The sequence below is a fragment of the Fulmarus glacialis genome, unplaced genomic scaffold (assembly GCF_000690835.1).
Source record: "Fulmarus glacialis isolate BGI_N327 unplaced genomic scaffold, ASM69083v1 scaffold15260, whole genome shotgun sequence".
Classification (NCBI taxonomy): Eukaryota; Metazoa; Chordata; class Aves; order Procellariiformes; family Procellariidae; genus Fulmarus; species Fulmarus glacialis.
In genome coordinates, this window is record NW_009188454.1 from 12,603 (window position 1) to 30,657 (window position 18,055).

Below are 18,055 nucleotides of genomic sequence, written 5' to 3' on the forward strand. Positions count from 1 at the left end.
AAAAGTCTCTTAAATAGCTGTTAAGAACAAAGGGGCAAGCACTACCCTTGGAAAGAAATTAATGCAGAATTACCCTGAGAGCTTCTCTGAAAACCGTCTGTAGTCAGAGCAGCGTTGGTGAACTGAATTTGGCCACATAAATATCTACTTTCTGCTGTAACGGAGTAGGTCAGCTGCAGTACCAAGTGCTTGTGTGGTTAGTCCAGTGTAGAGCCACAGTGGTTTTTCAGGTCTTGCAAACTTCCAATTTAATACTGGGATAAGAGAACTCGGAAGATGGTCTCCTGCTGCAGTCCCACGAATGCTCACTGCTTTTGTTACAACACTTCTAATGCCACAGAAGAATGTAGCTGTATGAGGAACTCCGGTGTAAGGAGACATTCTCAGTCTCCTCAGTTCGTGCTTACTTTGGTAATTGCTTTCAGGGACCATGTACCATCAAGAGTGATTATCTTCTAATGTACATCTTTTCAAATGAAACTCAAGACACACCCACCCCTCCAGGACATCACCAGTCCTTTGGTATGAGTTAGTTTTACTATAAAACGTTAATGATATAATTAAAGTTAAATACTTATGTCAGAATGGAAAGAAGAATCCTTTCTTGTGCATTGAACATAAAGAGACAGAGCCGTGTTCTTGAGCAGCTGGCGGGCTCTGGCAAAGCAGCAGGAAAGCGGAAAGAGATTTCCCACAAGCAAGAACAGTAGAACGAACAGGCTCCCCTAAATATTTTTATAGCTCAGTACTGCTGTAAGTTTATTTTGCAGATTCCGTTGGATGGAGCTTGCTTTACTTGAGGGTAAACTGCAAGCTTTAGATAACCTGGTTAACGGGTTCCTTTTTAGGATACTTTTGCTTCCAGCTCTGGTGTTTCCCTTCTAAGTTATTCTTTTGGTACTAATCAATCCAATTAAATTGCTCACTTCTTTTTATAAACATAGCTATAGATTAATCATTTAATTTAGATATATATTGTTTAAAGTGTAACAGTTTAGGTTTTAATGTAAAACAAGTGTATTTGAGTGATTTAACTGCTATTTTTTTTTCCCTGAAGTCTTCTCAAAAATCATGTCAAATGAAATTAGTAATTTTTCCAAAAGCATAAACCCAATCTATAGCTACATAGGTACCTGTACATACAAACTCATGTGCTTGCTTATCTATTGGGGGTAGCAAATCTGTAGTTGAGTAAGCAGAGTAAGAAAGTGGAACTGTATCAACCACTGTAAAAAACCAAGAACTGTATCACTTTAGACTCTCTGTATTCAGGCTGGTACATCTCCCAGAAGTCTGGAGGTGAACATATATGAAACAGCTGGACACGTCTGAAGTTAGGCCTTGGGGAGATACAGGGGTGCACAAACGAGAGGAGCACAGCCACCTTCGAGGCCACAGCACAGGGCAGAACAGGCGTGCACAGAGGCTGCTAATGAGCTGACGCACCGCCGACGGTCCACTGCTACTTTCAGAACAGCCGCACAGGCTCCCCTCTCGGGCTGTACACGTCGAGGGACAAAGCACTAAGCGGGGAAGCTCTCTGATGAAATGAAAGCATTCAACTATACCTGTGCTTCAGAGAATTTAGGTGATAGCCTTAGACTATGTGTATTTGACATGATCAATCAATCACGTACAAGACTACACAAAATGTTAAAACAAAACTGATCCATGTGTAAGCATGGTTAGTTTGGATTAGAGGTGCTGAATCTCCAAAATCCTGGTTCAAATCAGTTCTAAACCTTCAGTATGTCAGACCACAGTTTAGGGGAATTTTGGATGCTCAAGTGTTTTCTGCTGTCTATAAACAGACTTGGTTTTTTGAAAGCCATTAGTGATACAAAGTACATGTTGACCAGCTCCCCCCTTGTAAACATCAACCAAGGTTTAATTCAGGGTTTTGTCTTGTCTTAAAATGACTAACAAAGACTTCATGCTAACAATTTGCTAACCTACTTACACCCAAGACGTCATTTTCACTGTAAGTTGCATGAAGAACGTGGCACCATGTACGTTTAAAGCAGAACCCATTGAAACACGGGAGTTAAATAAAGAAGAAGGGAAGAGAAGGGTCACAAGGACCTTTCTTAGATACATTAAAAAAACCAACCACCCAGGTCTCTAGGCCAGTTTCCTCTAAAACTAACACTGACACTACTGCTGAATTGTGCTGAATTATTGGGAGACACTGTACCTTTTGCACTGATGCTACGAAGATCTGTGATTTTCATTAAGATCTTTGGGAACATATGAGGCTTGTTGGGTCGTCTCTTTCGGATATAAATTTTCAGTGCTTCAAGCAATGGTTCCTGAAGCTTATCCACTTTCATTGGTTCTTCAAGATCCTGGCGATCTGTAGAAAAGTATCATATCACTCATATGCTTTTAAATATTTTTTTTTTTTTTTTGTACAAACTCCAAATCACAGAAGCTCCTCCATGTTCTTGATTAGAACTCCATGAATTTCATCTTTCCCTCCACTTATGACCCACACTCTGTAGTGAGTAGTCCATAGGAAGAGGATAAACCATGGCTTTCTGAAACTTAGACTCATTTTTCCTTGGTGACTGGAAAGGTTTGTCATTTGAGTGGTCCAGAATTACCAGTTTGCTCTTGTACCTCCCTCTCCAATGGGAAAACACCTTGCTGCAAACAATATTTCAGAATTAATTTTGTATGAGTCATTGATAAGCTACCTATGTATACAACGAGATTACAGCTAATTTATTTTTGGTATCAATACTAAAATAAAGTGAGTTACCATCAGGTATCAGCAGATGGCAGTGCTAGCTTGAGTGACAACAAACGTCACCCATAAACCAGGATGCACCAGTCACATATTAATGACATCTCAGAACCCATCAATGCTTTTGATGGGTTATGGTTAGAGACACACAAAATCGGAATGATTTTGTACTAAACAGCCATTGTCAACAAAGACTGATTCTTGGTTTTTAAACATTCTCTAGTAGCACCCAGTTTGTATTTCAACAAAATGGCCCAACTAAACAAAGTACGTTTCTATTGCTAGTCCAGATTTTGCAAAGGAGGAGACTAGGTGACTAAAATAACAGAAATTTACAGAGGATTTTGGAAATTATCTGAGACTTGGCTTTTTGTATTTTAAAATCATGATTTTACCTGATTTTACTTGACAATGTCCCTTTCAAGTTGTAATCACTCCCCCCCAATCATGTCACAAGTGCCACTGTGCTAATTTCAAAGTATAATCTATTTTTCTTCTAAAGAAAGTTATCACCTTCTGCGAAAGTATTCACACTTCTGTGTGAATATAACTATATGCATATGCATGCGATTATATTTATGAGTAAAAGCTGCGTAATGGGCATCTTTCCATAGCAAAGGTCATTCATATAGGTACCCATATACTGTTCATAAAAAAATGCAGCAGGATTAGTAATAGTCCTTTATCAGGCTGGACAGAATGATTTGAGTAATAGTCCTTTATCGGTTGCTGGACAGAATGATTTGAGTCATTTGAAAACGTATCATATACATTTAATAAAACGTATAATAAAACCAATAACTATCACCAGTGGAAAACAAACCTTTAGTGTTAAGTGGTTTATAGAACATATATAATAATGTTACATATATATATTTTATATATATGTTCTAGTACAGGAAAGCAAACCAAGTAAAACATAAATGAAGATCTTATCGTGTCTGTCCTTTTCAAACGCATCTGAGTTCATGCTGTACGATACCTCCACAGATTAAGCAGATGGCACTAAGAAGACCTGTTTCTGTATCATCCATTTCCAAAGGCAGGAGCTGGTTGGCAAACGTGAACACGAGATCAGTCAGTGGGCCAAATCCGGCGTTGTGCATCTGAGTTCGGTTTAGGGTAAGGCCATCTGAAAAGGTCATGGTGTCTTGTTCTGGTGTGTATCTTGTGCAAATTCTAAGGATCTGTGGAAGGACAGAAAAAAAAAAAGAAATCTGAAGAATTCAATCCATGAGAGGTTTGTTGCATTTTCTCGATGCAGCAAATGACCCACGGAACTGCAGTACACGGTCACGTCAAAACAATCCGAAATCAAACTCCAGTTTGTTCAGTTCTAGTAGCACAAAAACTCTCTGGTACAACATAAATATACTCAATTGACTATGGGTATTTCTTATAACAGAAATTTAAGAACAGAAATTTTCCCCCTAGTTATGAAATAATCAAAACTTCTTTGTAATTCTCGCCACTTAGGTCACCAACATTACCATAATATTCACATAAACTGCTCTTTAATTAGCGTGCTATACGCACCTAACAATAAAACACTATTGCACTGCTGATCTGATCCAGCAAGATCATAAACGTATCTCACCTCTTCGAACATACACATACTTCATTGATTTTAGGGATCAATTTTGCATGATGAGGTAAGGACAAAGTGTCTCTGCGGTATCGGGAGTGAGTGAGTGCGGACAGCTGCGAGTTGGTGGAAGAGGCAGAACACAACTCGTGCTTTGGGGTGCCGTCCTTTCTGCTGCGGCAGCAGATAGGAAACACCGCTGTGTGAACACAACCCCCGCGTGAGCGCTCCCTGGAGCAGCGCAGAGCCCTCCGCCTCCCGAGCGGCCCCAGTCACAGCCCCCACGCAGCGCTGCTGGTCCTGCCAGCCTGGGAGCTCGCACCCCAGCGGATTGTCAAACTCTGAACCTCCAGGCAGCGCGCGGGGCTGCCGGCAGCCCGGCCAGCAGCCTGAGGAGTTGGCCCAGCTTTTCTTCTTTTACGGTTGTTGTTACGTCCATGTGCCGTAACACCCAACCTCCTCGCCAGCCGGTTGGGCTCCGGACTTCCCTGAGGCTCTGGCGCTTCCCCCATCCCGAGCCCCGGGCTGGTAAGGGTGCATACCCTGCCTGCCTGGTGCAAAGCGTACCTTCCCGCTGCTGACGGTGTCACTTACTCCTGTGCAAGCCCAGGCAGCGTTGGTTTTGGCAAGCTAACTTGTGTGACGACAGCCACCCAGCACTGACCCCAGATGAAAGAGCGTTGGAGGGGAGGATGGGGATTCACACCTCCAACTGGACACGGAGGAATGCAAAACGCAGGAATAAAACACTGAGGATGCTCTGCCTTTTGTTAGTAAATGCCTCTGGGGTAACCACAGCGTCAAGAGCGCTGTCACAGCGGAGGTGCGGTGGCAGCACGGCCGGGGGGAGCGAGTGCGGGAACGCTTTCGCCTCTCAGAGCAAACCCGGGATGTGTCCCACAACAGACTCTCTACGGCACGGGCTCATTTGTACAGCTGCTATTAATGAACACTGCCTTAAGGATCAAATAAAAGAGATGTCCATCATGTTGACATAGTTCTGTTATATATATCAATGCTTAATGTTTAAAATAATCAGAGGTGGGAGAAGGCTTATCCCTAAACTAAAATAAAATAAAACCTTGCAGAAGTCTAGCTGATTAGCTGAACTAAGACTACAGCCATATCTTTTCAGGGCTTGACTGTATTTATTTCCCATACAGCCATCCTGCTTTGTTTTAAAGATTCCACAAAAAAGATTTACATGAATATAAGTGAGCACAGGGCAAATTTTAATTATTCCTATAGCTGCCGAAGCTCTGAGTCAGAGACCCCAGCACTTGGCAGCTGACCAGTCTGGGCTTGGTTCTCCCACTTTCATCTTTCCCTGGCAACACTGCTCCAAATAAGCAGGGAGGAGAATGAGGAGGACATGGCATGTAAGAGACCTACAGGGAAGCTTTTATTTCTCTTCTTAAATCCCTTGGTAAGAGACTTAATAGGGGTGTATTTCTGCAGAAGGTTCTTCAACTATTTTCTATCTCAGCAATAATCTTATCTCACACTGTGGTATACATTGAAGCACTGAGCCTCTGTGTGGTTGGACAGGCGTGTTTCACATCGTTCCCCTACCCCTGAATTAGAATAAGCTCTCGAAATTACTTGAATCGATGAAGAGAGGCACAAATACAAATGCATAGCACTCAGATTCTTCACTGACCACAAATTCCCCAGCAATATAAGTGATCTTAAAAGGCTGCTGGTAACTCCAAAGGTTTTGTGTAATAGCCAAAGTGTATTTCAGCATTATTAGCAGAAATTAACATTATAAAGCATGGCACCCTGTCAATAAAAGACAGCATGTTTACCATATTCTGTGCTGCCAGTAACCACCGGCAGTTCTCTCTCCTAAAGTTCGCTGTAGGTTATCCTTTTAAATCATTAAAAGGATTGTATAGAAAGGAGAAGAAACATGCAGAGTTTGTTGTTTTCAAGAAAAGAAAGGTTTGAAAACGTTGCATATTTATTGAGAAACCCAAGAGCTACTTGGTTTACTTCTCTAATGGCACGCAAGAGAAACTGGAGTGCAGCTCTTCCCACCCGAAGCCTGCACTGAAGCCTTCCAGTATGGCTGCGTGGCCTGTGACGATCAGGTACCCCACTTTTGTAGGAACAAGGCTCTGTACTTCTTAAGTGGTACTGATTTTCCCTTAGCTCAGCTGGGGAGAAAGGCAGCCCCTTTTATTCCGGTGCTATTTTAATTGCTAAGTCTTAGCAATGAGAGTTCCTCCCTCCACACCCTCAGGACTCCCAGCCCAAGAAATTAGCGGAGCAGGACTTGGAGCTAAATTGGGCAACGCCGTGGTGTTTCCCGAAGGCTGCCTGCAGCCTCCCCGGCAGCTGCCCAAGCAGGGCCGGCAGATAGGGTTCCTCCGTATCCTCCCTCCGAGGGCAAGTCTGGATACCGGCTGCCAACGCAGCACCGCCCAGAGACTCCTGGCCCAGAGGGACTGGGGTGCCTCGGAGTGGTTATCCCAAACAACCCGGGGGTTGAATGCGTGCCCCCTGCCATACAACAGGCTGCTGGCTCCCTCGCTGCGAAGCTCTCCGTGCTCACCCCCCGCTGCTGTAAGCCCCACTCCGTTTGGGGGTGCGTGCTGGGGGTGCTCGCCAAAGACCTACCAGATCACCGTCCCCCAGGGCTAACGCAGAGGAAGACTTCCAGGCTGGATCCTCATCAGGAGTGAATTTGGGGTTAGGTTACTCAGCCTAGAGCCCCTGTGGGCATGCACAGAAAGAGACTTCCAGGGGCCTTGTAAAATTTATAATTAAAACATAAAGGTCCTGTGGAATTTAGCTACTTGCAGGGTTAGGCAGCAGGTAGGATGACTTTTTGCAAAAGGCAGACTTCAGGCTTTCATACCTAAATGCCACGCCAGCCGTTCACTGGAGGAGCCTGCAGTGGCTCTGCTGGGGCACTGGCACAGCTGAAGCTCAGCTATGTGTTTTCTGCAATGCACTTAGCTTGACTGCAGCAATCCGGTCTCAGGTTTCTCCTGCATTCCTTCGACATTATCCCACAACACGCTGTTATTAAACTCTGAGACAGATCATTTGAAATGTTTTTTTTTTTTCAATTTGTGTCCTTCATCAAGATCTGCGAAACGCCATGGATATTGCTAAACCTTTCTTGGGCAAACTTCCAGTGTCAAAGTGAAGCTGATTTCAAGCTCATATTCACTGAAGAACATATGGGAAATGTCAGCACTTCAAAATAAGAAATCACGGTATCTTTCTCCATTTTAAACTGAATCCTCCTAATGTCCTCAATGTTGTTTAGATTTTGTAACCAAGCCAAGTATTTTAGTTGTCACTCTGCTCTTAAATGCCACTTGCAGGCATAAATAAGGTTCTTGACCATGATTAAAGGACCCTTTGTTTTAAGGAACATTTATATCTTAAAGTGTCTGGGGTTCCTATGAGCCAGTTACAAATCGCAAAGCAAAAACCCTATGAAACCAAAACCATCCAGAAAGTTGCATTTACAAAATTGTTGCTACCATAGAATTGTTACTCATTTTAAACAGATTTGTTAAGGCAAGCTGGGCTTTTTTTAAGAAATGCTGTTGTTACACGTTAGCTGCCTTAGCCGGCTGGGACAGTGTCCTGAGAGGAGAAACCCAAGCAGGTGACTCTGAAACAATGAACAAGCCTCCGTGGCACTGTCATACCCCATCAGCACGGGTTATTCCGCACACACCAAAGCCCTCCCAGCACTAACGCGCAGGGTTTTACAACAGAAAGCAAAAATGACAATATTAAGGATTAGCGTTCAAGGACTTCTGAGGTTTTTATCCATCGGATTTAAGACAGCTGGACTCTGGGGTCTTCCTACATTCATTTTGCCACAGCTCGGTGAGGCTGGGGATGCTCGACCGCCGCTGGGCCAGCGTACCAGCAGGCAGAAGGACTCGCTTTTACGAGGGCTACTGACTGAATTTTAGTAGTGTTTATCCCTGAAACCTTTGGCACCAGCGCAGATATAAATTCCACCATCCTCGATCGGCGCCTTCAGCTGCCTTGCGAGGCTTGATGTTATTTTCCTTCCAGAGATTTTGTTTGTTTGTATATAAAACAATTCTCTGGCCCATACCCAGTGGAGTTTACTGAGCTCCTGGCACCATTTTCTTTGTCAGCCTGTCGGGGGGTTCAAGCATCCACGGCCGCAGCAACCAACTAAGCAGAGCCCTTGGCAGGGTCTATAAATGCTTAAGACTCCCCATAGCCCAGAGACAGCGCTGCTGGGTGGCAGTGAACCGGGGTCCTGCTGGTGGGGGGAGCCCGGCCACCCCACCTGGCTGGGCTGGGAGCCCCACACCGTTCCTCCCGCGTGCCACGGCTCTGGGGACGTGTCCAGGGGACTGCAGAGCGGTGGGATCGTGCGTGCACACCGGCGAGGCTCACGCCCACCCTGAGCAGTGCTCACACAGCAGACCACGGGCAGGCACCGGCAGCGGGTGCTCATGCAGCAGGAGGGGGAATGGTGCTCCCTCCGCGTCCCAAATGCACAAAATAAAACGTTCGAAATGCTCGTCATAATTAGGAGAACTAGCTTGCTGGGAGGGGAAACATGCGCTATTAAAACACTGCTCCAAGTACTGAAATTTAGCTTAAATAAAGATACAGAGCTGCACTGCAGTTCCGATGACGTGCAGGTGATGTGGGTTTAATGGATATGGGCTTTTCACAGAGACCACGCGCGCTATGCATTACTGTGCTCGTGGTAATTATCCCTTTTTCTTTTTAAGCAGCACATGAAATAGTCACATAAAGCTTGTGTAAATGTCGTGCAGGAAAGTTAGGACTCTTCGCAGCAACCGTGTCTTATCTGCTCCTGTTTTTGGAAAAGCCTCAGCTCCTCCCTGCTACGGGTAGCTATGGCACTCGCTACGCCCTGCTCGCTCGGATGTGTCACCTTCTCCGGCTTCGTGAAAAATAAAAAAGAGAACAAGCAGGCGGTCGGGAATGACAGGTCTCAATAAAGTTTGTAACTAGAGCTTGAAGGTTGCTACATGGCCACAAAGCGAAAGTAGTGAATTGTATTAAAGAATCAAGCCTTTCTATCCATTAATTAGTTGAAATAAAGTCACCATTTGCCACCTGCTTCATTATTCTTTTTCTCATCTGGCAACCAGGCTTTTATTTAGTCACTTTGATCGAAGGCTGTGAAGTGCCTTTATCTAGGCACTTCAGATAAAACCGCTAGCAGAAAGGCTACCCCTAAATACTTGATATTGTCCAGCCAGTGCTGCGCTCCGCAAGCAGTGAGCGGAGCTGCCGGGGGACCCTGTGCATGCTCCCGGGGTAAGCTCCCACTACCCACCCCAACAAAGAGTACCAGGAGCTCGCAGGATCCTGAGCAATTACAGAATTAGGGTATGTTTTTTTCCAGCAGCTATGGAGCCAGCGCACGGCAGCAACAAATAGGGGGTGGCAGTTTAAGGGCTGAAGTTTTAGGGGCAAAGAGTTTGGATGTGCAGATTCTTGCTCTATCCTGCCTCTTCCCCACCATTTTTGGGTAGTTTCCGTATTAACCATTTGTTACTGGTTACAACAGCAAAGCACAAAGCAGTTCCCATCCCATACCTCTGGCAGAATACACTCGAGGCAACGCCACACTTTATCGATTACTGTATGCCTTTCGGTGTAAGGGGAACGTAACTGTGTCTTATCAGGACAGAGCTGGTGACGACAGGCATGCAATTGGTAACGAACGGCCCTGCCCCGTGGAGGGACCACACACAGTAACAATGAGATGGTCAAGTCTGAATGAGTGCCTGGACGAAGGGGACAACGAGAAGCGAATCTTGAGCATGACAGGGCAACCTCAACCTTCCCTTTTTTTATAGGCCAGAGAACGATATCCCTTCCCCTCTCCCACCCCTCTTCCTCCTTCATCAATGTCCTCTAGATGCAATTCTTCAAAACAGCTTTTGACAAAACAAGAGGAAAAGGTCACAGCAGTTAACGTCCTCCTCAATATGATCCTGTTTGAAGCAATGCACTTTTAGAAATTCCAAGATTAATTACTTCAAATTCCCTAGCTTTAACTCCTGTGTCATGCCAAAAAATATATCTACAGCAGCCATCCTACAACGGGCTTCTTGGCCATGCTTGACTCAATGAAGACCTGAAGGTTTGTGCTCAGAAGAAAACATTTAAAATGTTTAAAACATGTTGAAAATACTAACGCTACGGCCAAGAATAAGAAGCATATTTGCAACTAAAAGCCTGAAGACCTCTAAGGTCTTGATAAAGAAATGCTGAGATCCCAGAGGGTTCCTCTGAAGGTCAGCATGACAGAAACAACCGGAGACAAAGGGAAGGAAGACAGCTTGCCTTGACATAGTGGCAAGGTCTGGAGAAGAACTCCAAGCCCATCTGCACTGTTCCCTGCTGCAGGTTGTATGCTTGCCTATTTAAAATGAAAGGACATTTAGCTAAAATCTGTACAGAGTCCATTACAGTGTCCACTTCCACGGGTGCCTGTAGCACTGGTGAAAGCAGGGGTTCTATAGGCTGGAGGCTTGTGCCTGTTGGGCTCCAGGCGCACCAGGTTCCCTTCTACAACCGGCAAAAACCTCACTCTGAAGATTTGTATCTTGTTCCTCAAATTACCTCATGACCACAGGTACAGCACGTTCCTAAAACATTATACAAAGGACTCTCTTTCTAGGTATCCTTTATTCAGAGCATCATGTTTTGGAGGGAGGAGGAAGGAAAGACAGTCAGATCTCTCTTCAGTGTTAACAATAAGGAGATTTTTCCAAAGCTGCACATATTTCAAGTTAGTGCCACAATACCAAAATGTGCCCTTCTTGCAACTATACTGAAATCCACAAACTATAAGGACTTACTACATATTTTGAAAAGTATGCTCATCCCGTATAACACACATTTGTAGACGAGCTGGAGTCCACTCATGACCGTACCAGACTACCCGATAAGTTCAATTTTGCAACCATAAGGCCAGGGCAGTATTTGATCCCCTCTCCCTGTCGATTACAGTAAAAAGAGCAATAGAAAACACATTAGTAGCATAACAATGACGTTAAAAATACATACCAGTATATCCAGGCAGGCTGCTTTAAGTAGAGTTATCTGGTCTGCAATGGTCAAACTTGTAAAGCCTGGCAATCGCTTTGCAAATTCCACTATTTTAATAATGCACTTTGTTGCAAGTTCACTGAATTTGTCCCAAAGCCCGAGGTCCAGTCGAACCCGATGATCTGCGCTGGAGTTCTGGAAAGACAGACAGAAAGCACCATAAATCAACAACGTCCCTTTCAGTAAATGGTTTTCAAGGGAAAGAAACAACAACCAAGTATTCCTTCCAGAAGTACTTTCTATTAACATTCCAGGCATTTTCTGCAGCTTGCTGTTGGGATGATGCTGGTTTTAAACTTGGATTAATCGCTTGAAAATTCCTTGGATATTTCTCTGTTACTTACGATTGCAGAGGCCATCTGTACAAGGAATACAAATGAACTTAAACATTTCCAAATGCCACTATCATTATTCTTCCTTGCCGTTATATAATAAGTGCATTGAGAGAGACAATTTACAGTTGTACCCCAGAAAATATAAATGAACAGTGGAACAAGAATATCGGGTCCTCATCTGGAAAAAGCAGCACAATATTTGGAACATAGTTTCACATACTTAAGGTCTTAGCAAATTAGTTCTACTTAATTTATCTGCTTTGTGGCTCTGCAAGAGTTTTACAGCTTTCTCAAGCTACAGTCTCCCATGAATTAAAGAGCATTTCTTTACACCATGTTAGGAAAAACACCATGTGCGCTGATGAATGCTATGTGCTCATTTGACGGTGCATCCAACATATACCCTACTGTTTGAAGTGTTACAAAGACATTCCAGCTGCATCTTTCAGAGACTGCTTCCATATATTCATGTATCTTAATCCGTAATTTGCTAGGATGCATAGCAAATTTGTGTTAAGTTTGTGATTAAACTCATGTTTTCCTACATTCAGAATAACCACTTAACCCTTGAAAAAGTTAAACATGTCAGCCAAGAACCAGCTGACTCTAAAGTTACTGCGATCTATTTGATGCTAGTCCAGCAAAAGGTAGGGGCATGGGGAGACCTGGTGAGCTGTTTCCAACCCACCCATGATTCCTGTGGGGTGACGAGAAACGGGAGGCCCCTCTCCTCCTTCCCCAGCATGCAGCATATTCCCATTTTGCCAGCGTTTCATCCAATGCTGTTCGGGATGCAGCCAGCATGATGGTCCCCCCCATTATCTCATGAACCACCAGGTTTAGTGTGCGTTGCAGCTGCCTTCAGGGTCTGGGTGATCTCCTCTTCATTGCGAGAGGAATTCTACTTGTAAAAATATGCTAGTAGTGAATTTGCAAAAGGTGCTGAGCTGCAACCCCAGAAAACCAAAGGGAGAGCTTCTCTCTTCCACATCTCATCTGAGCTTGTTGACTAACCAAGAAAGAGAGAGGCATCTCCAAAAAAAGGCCCACCCACTCCAGATAGGTACTTAAGGCAGGTAAGGGAAAATGCCCTCAGATGGCGGCTTTCTCCCCAGCTGCAGAGGAAGCCAATGTGATTAGCTACCTTAGTCTTAGCTGGTTGAAGTTAAAATGTTACATTAACTTTAAAATTAAAGTTAAATGAGAGGAGTCTCAACATAAAAGTCTAACAGACATGGCAAATAGCCATCAAAAAGCATTCAGTTTACACAGATTGTGCTTTCTCGGAAGAAACATCTCCAGTGACCCTGCCACCATCACTGCTGGCGGTGAGGACGTCCACCTCCTTGGAAACCTTTGAAGCCATCATTCTTCTTCGGTTCGCGGGAAGGACACAAGGCCTGAAGAGGTTGACGAGGGGACGTGGGGCAAGCTCAGCTTGGCTGTGATGCTCTGTCACCCCCTCCCGGGGCTGCCTTCACAGACGCCATGACCACCGTCAGTCACGAAGGAGAAAGTCCTGATGGGTCCCAAGGGTGCCGCCAGCCCAACATTCACCCTCACTTGCAACAGGATGGAGATTCGAGCTGGTAATATTTATACGAGGCCCTTATTGCAAAAAATAAATGCTAACCATGCTGAATGGTTTGAAGGTGCATAGTTACTCTTCCCCACTCCCTCTCTTTTTAAGGGATAAGAAATTAACTTCATCATTTCTATTTGCATTTTTATCCTGGGAACTTTCTCTATTTTGTTTTGGTTTTTTAAATGACAGAAGAAAAGATAGGAAAAAATGTCTTTATAATCCTAAACCTAAAGAATTGCCTTCAAAATGGTCCAAAACTAATGGGTTAACAGTCATTGTAATGCCCTTTGAAACATTTCTTTCAGCTACTGGAGTATGCATCCTTCAGATTTATTTTATTTCATCCTCAAGGACCTTGGTGAAATACAGTACATTGGAGGAAAAATAAGATCAAGATGTGCAGTCATTCAGGCTGTAATTAAATTTAATAGGCAGTTTATCCAGTTCATAGAAAGATGGCATAGCGGAGAGCTACACAAAGCAGAGCCTAAAGCAGGAAATCATTTTACAATAGGGTATCCATCTGGAAAAAAAGACGTTGCATGAAACCAGCAAGTGTGAACGAAATCTTCATCAGTATCATATGAGGTTACTTTATCATGCTGCAGTACCGGCAACGGGAAGTTTGACATGTCTTCTATTAAGAGTAATGCATGGCCGTCTTAACAAATGTAAATCTAACTCACTATTATGCAAACTGAAGAGAAGGGGCAGTTAATAAAATACAAAATAACCGGGTGTTTTGTTACGCCGGGTGCCAGATTCTGGCTAATGTGTTTTGAGCTAATGTGGTTTACACGTTATCTTCGAGGTGCTACAAATGGAAAGACTTTTAACATTTTATTTAGTAATGAATGTAGTTGCAAGCGTCACAGAAAACAGCTAGATTTTTAGCAGCATTTCTGAATACGTAAAACCAAAACTGACTCAATATCAATGTATAGATTGAACAGTAAAATACGGGGTTAATAAAATGCACGTTAGAAACAGAAACTCTGATTAAATTTGCCTGGGGATCTCCTCTAACCATGCTGTGAAAAAGATGCAGACGCTATGACTTTTCCTGAATATTTTACTGAAGCAGTTTTTTGGGTGTCTTTTCCAGGAGCAGCCTTGCATGTTTTTCAGGCCTTTGCATCAGCGCACATATGGTGGAACAATACTGTAATACACCCTAGTGGCATCTTTGTCAGTGGAAAAGCCCAACCTTGCTATGAAATCCAATTAAACAGCCATTTTTGCCACATAAATTGATCCCATTTTTTCCATCATTTTTGTTTTTCCATTGCAGGCTGCTCTATCTCCACATTAACGATACAAGATGAGGTACTCGCAGAAACATACACAGTAGCAGAATCCCTACCGTCTTTAAAATCCACTTTACAAAGGAAACAAGGCTCACAGGGGCACTCTGCCCTAATCAGGAACACTTGCTATGCCTCTTTAGTAAAAGCAGCAATGCACTCCAGCTCCAGTGAGTTCACCGAGGACCACAGCACATGTCTCTGCTCATTCCCAGCATCAGGAGATACATAGAAAATCATATATACATATATATATATTTTCCTCTGCAGTGACACAGAACAATAGCTGTGTAACTCCTAAGCCCAGCACTTACACAGGACAAAATGCTGCTGAGATGCAAAACCTCTCCACTTCCAGCCAGCCAAGAGCAACCTGGGAGAACCCGCAGCAAGGGTCCGCAGAGTCAAAATTATTTTCTGTTTTATCCTCCCTCTATCACGAGGCTGGATGCAACACAGCTGTAGACTTACAAATAATACCAGTCTCGAGGGACAAGCAGTATAGTTACACTCAATTATACTATAAAGTATGACATCTCCAGAGAAATTACTAAGGCACTCTCTCTTACCTGGATGACAGTAATAAAACAGATCTATTTATGATGGACTTTTGAAATCCATTACGTTTAAACAGCTTGCTGATTCTCATCATCGGCAGAACTACACTTGCCACTGCCCACCAAATGCAACTGTTAAGTCAAATGACCCAGGGAATTTAATTCGAGTGCTATTCTCCCATTATTTTAAGTAGACTTTTATTAACTATGCAAAGTACGGTAATTATTACAGATAGGGACACTTCTTCTTTTTAAAGAGCAGATGGATATAAAAAAACATACTTGAAAATGCTTCTCCAAAACCATTTTTGAACAGGTAAAAATACACAATGGGGGGAAAAAATCACCATGTAGCCTTTCCCTCTGGGAAATGCAGGCTGCAGTGCTCAAGAGCGAGAGGAGCCGGATATGCAGCAAGCCAAATGTCTGAACAGATTTTTTTTTTATGACTGTATCTCTGCAAGGTCTTTTTTACTCCACTCTCTTATACTTAAAATTCTTTGCTCTTTTTAGCAACAAACAAAATCATGTTTTAAATCGGTCTGAACGATCACGTAACCAAAGGCACATAGAGGCCACGCTTGCAGAACAGTTTTTTCCATCCACCATTTCTATCAGTACACAAAGTGCAAAGCTCATGAAATTCAAGTGAATCCACATCGATTCAATACACTCACTTCTCACCTCTCGTGTAAAGAATTAAATAAAAAACTCGTAAGGTTACAAAAGCAATCTGTATGCTCTGCAGTGTGAGCGCGCCATGCTTCATGACTGCTAGCCTGTAGAACCGGGCACAAAAGCAGGACTGGTGGCAATCTTCTACCTGTACTAGCTTGTTACTATCAAGAAAAGTAGAGTGGCGTAGGCTTCTAGCTCCCCTTGGACTCAGCATTTAGAAAAAGGGCTGTGTGCTCCTTTTTTTTTGACTTCTGGTCTCTATTTCAAGTGTCTCCAAAAGAAAGATTATTGCCTGAGCCCTGCTGTTTGATCAGCAGCTGGTGGTGGTGTCCAAGCACCGAAGCTGTGCTTCTCCGACCAGCACACACACCTTCTGCCTCCTGGATCCTCCTGGATCCTCTGCTGCTGCAGAAAGGCTTCTTCCCTGCTCCTGGGCTGACGGGCAGCTGGAGATGAAGATGACCCGTACTCCAGTCCCAGTGGTACTGAGGAATATTCTTAAACCCCGAGGTTTCCACCAGGTGCAAGCAATGGGGGGAGTGCTGTACTCTGTCCCTTCCAAAGCCGGGCAGAGACAGCATTCACAAAAATGAGCTCTTATACTGAATTCCTACCTAAAAAGCTGGAGTGGTCACCAGACCTTAGCTAGATGAGAGATTTAAATATTCTGCATTTCACACAGAGACTATGGGCATGTAGCAAGAAGACAGTTAGTATTTAGCCCCGCTGCTATTAGTTGTGACACAGCTGTTGAAGGAAGCTGTATCGCTCTCAAAGATTCAAGGTAAGCCAAAAATAATTCTTTCAGTATAATTTTGTTATTGCAATTTGTATACTACCAAATCACGACAAAGCGGCAGGGACTTCAGCCGCATGCAGCTAACTGCTGTGAACATCCAACAGACCAACGATAAACCCAAGAAATCTCTTTCCCCAAGCTGTCCAATCTGGCCTGAGACACAAATGACAAATATCCAGCCTCGGAGAGAGTGTGGTCAGGTCATGGTTACTCGGGACCCACAGACAGATGAGATTCATCCGTTCATTACTTAGATCCAGGTGCTCTCAGTAAGGGTTCTGAAATTCCAACAGGGACATAAACTCCCCATGGGGGTCACAGCAGGAACCCAAGGACGAAGGCATCAGTGGTGGGTGTGATATGCAACAAGACCCTCTCCAATTTCACGCACTTGTATTGTTTCAAGAGCTAAAATATTAATGATACTTAGGCATCCAACACATAATGCAAGCATATAGATGCCTGGGTTTATCTTTCAACTCTCCAGGATCTTTGGCAATTACCACTACAAAGTATGATCACACCAGCTGCAGTGCACTCTTCAAACTGGTGGGTGTGATATGCAACAAGACCCTCTCCAATTTCACGCACTTGTATTGTTTCAAGAGCTAAAATATTAATGATACTTAGGCATCCAACACATAATGCAAGCATATAGATGCCTGGGTTTATCTTTCAACTCTCCAGGATCTTTGGCAATTACCACTACAAAGTATGATCACACCAGCTGCAGTGCACTCTTCAAACTCAGAGGTAACACAAAAGTACGTACCAACACGTTCACGTTGGGAGGTATACCGATATATTGTTATTCTGGGATAGCCAGCCCATTGGCAAGGCAGCCTGTGAGCAATAAACTCTGGCATGCATACCAGCAGCCTGGCTACGCGTCCCAGCTGCGGACATGCGATCACCTCTTCTGCAAAGCATAAACTCATTGTTTTGAACTGGGAAGATTTTTTCACACTCGTTCAGAAGTGCTCTTGTGTTTGCAGAAGTGTGAGAGCCTGTTTGGAAGATTTTATTCACTCCAAGACGAGGACACAACCGCACATGCTGCGGGGAGGAGTGGAGTGCATTAACCCAGGAATTTCCTTGAAAAGACACACCATGGATCCCACCGTCTCCAGCTTTGCCTTCGGTTATGTCACCAGCTGGCTGGTTTTGAGCTTCCAGCCTCGCACGCTGCGCTAGTCCCTGGGGGTCTGCCTGCACTTGCCTGCTACAGCAGTATTTACCAGCACGCCTACGCTGGCTGTTTTGACTACACCTCACCCGAGCAGGGATAGCACCAGAGAAGCGTGCAGAGGACAGCCACCTTCCCCAGCACTAACCATTTTACGCGAACCTCAAAATTAA

General features: G+C 44.0%; 1 protein-coding gene across 2 annotated transcripts in view; it reads right to left on the bottom strand.

The window, feature by feature from the left end:
* Positions 1-18,055, bottom strand: part of RARB (retinoic acid receptor, beta) — a 69,554-nt gene that overhangs the window by 2,308 nt on the left and 49,191 nt on the right. Inside the window, exons 4-6 of one of the 2 annotated variants that reach the window (XM_009578694.1) lie at positions 11,397-11,573; positions 3,729-3,933; positions 2,195-2,353 (exon numbers count right to left, since the gene is read on the bottom strand). In XM_009578694.1, coding sequence (XP_009576989.1) covers positions 2,195-2,353; positions 3,729-3,933; positions 11,397-11,573 — 541 coding nt within the window. The remainder of the gene's footprint in view (positions 1-2,194; positions 2,354-3,728; positions 3,934-11,396; positions 11,574-18,055) is intronic. The other variant, XM_009578702.1, reaches the window with a different exon arrangement.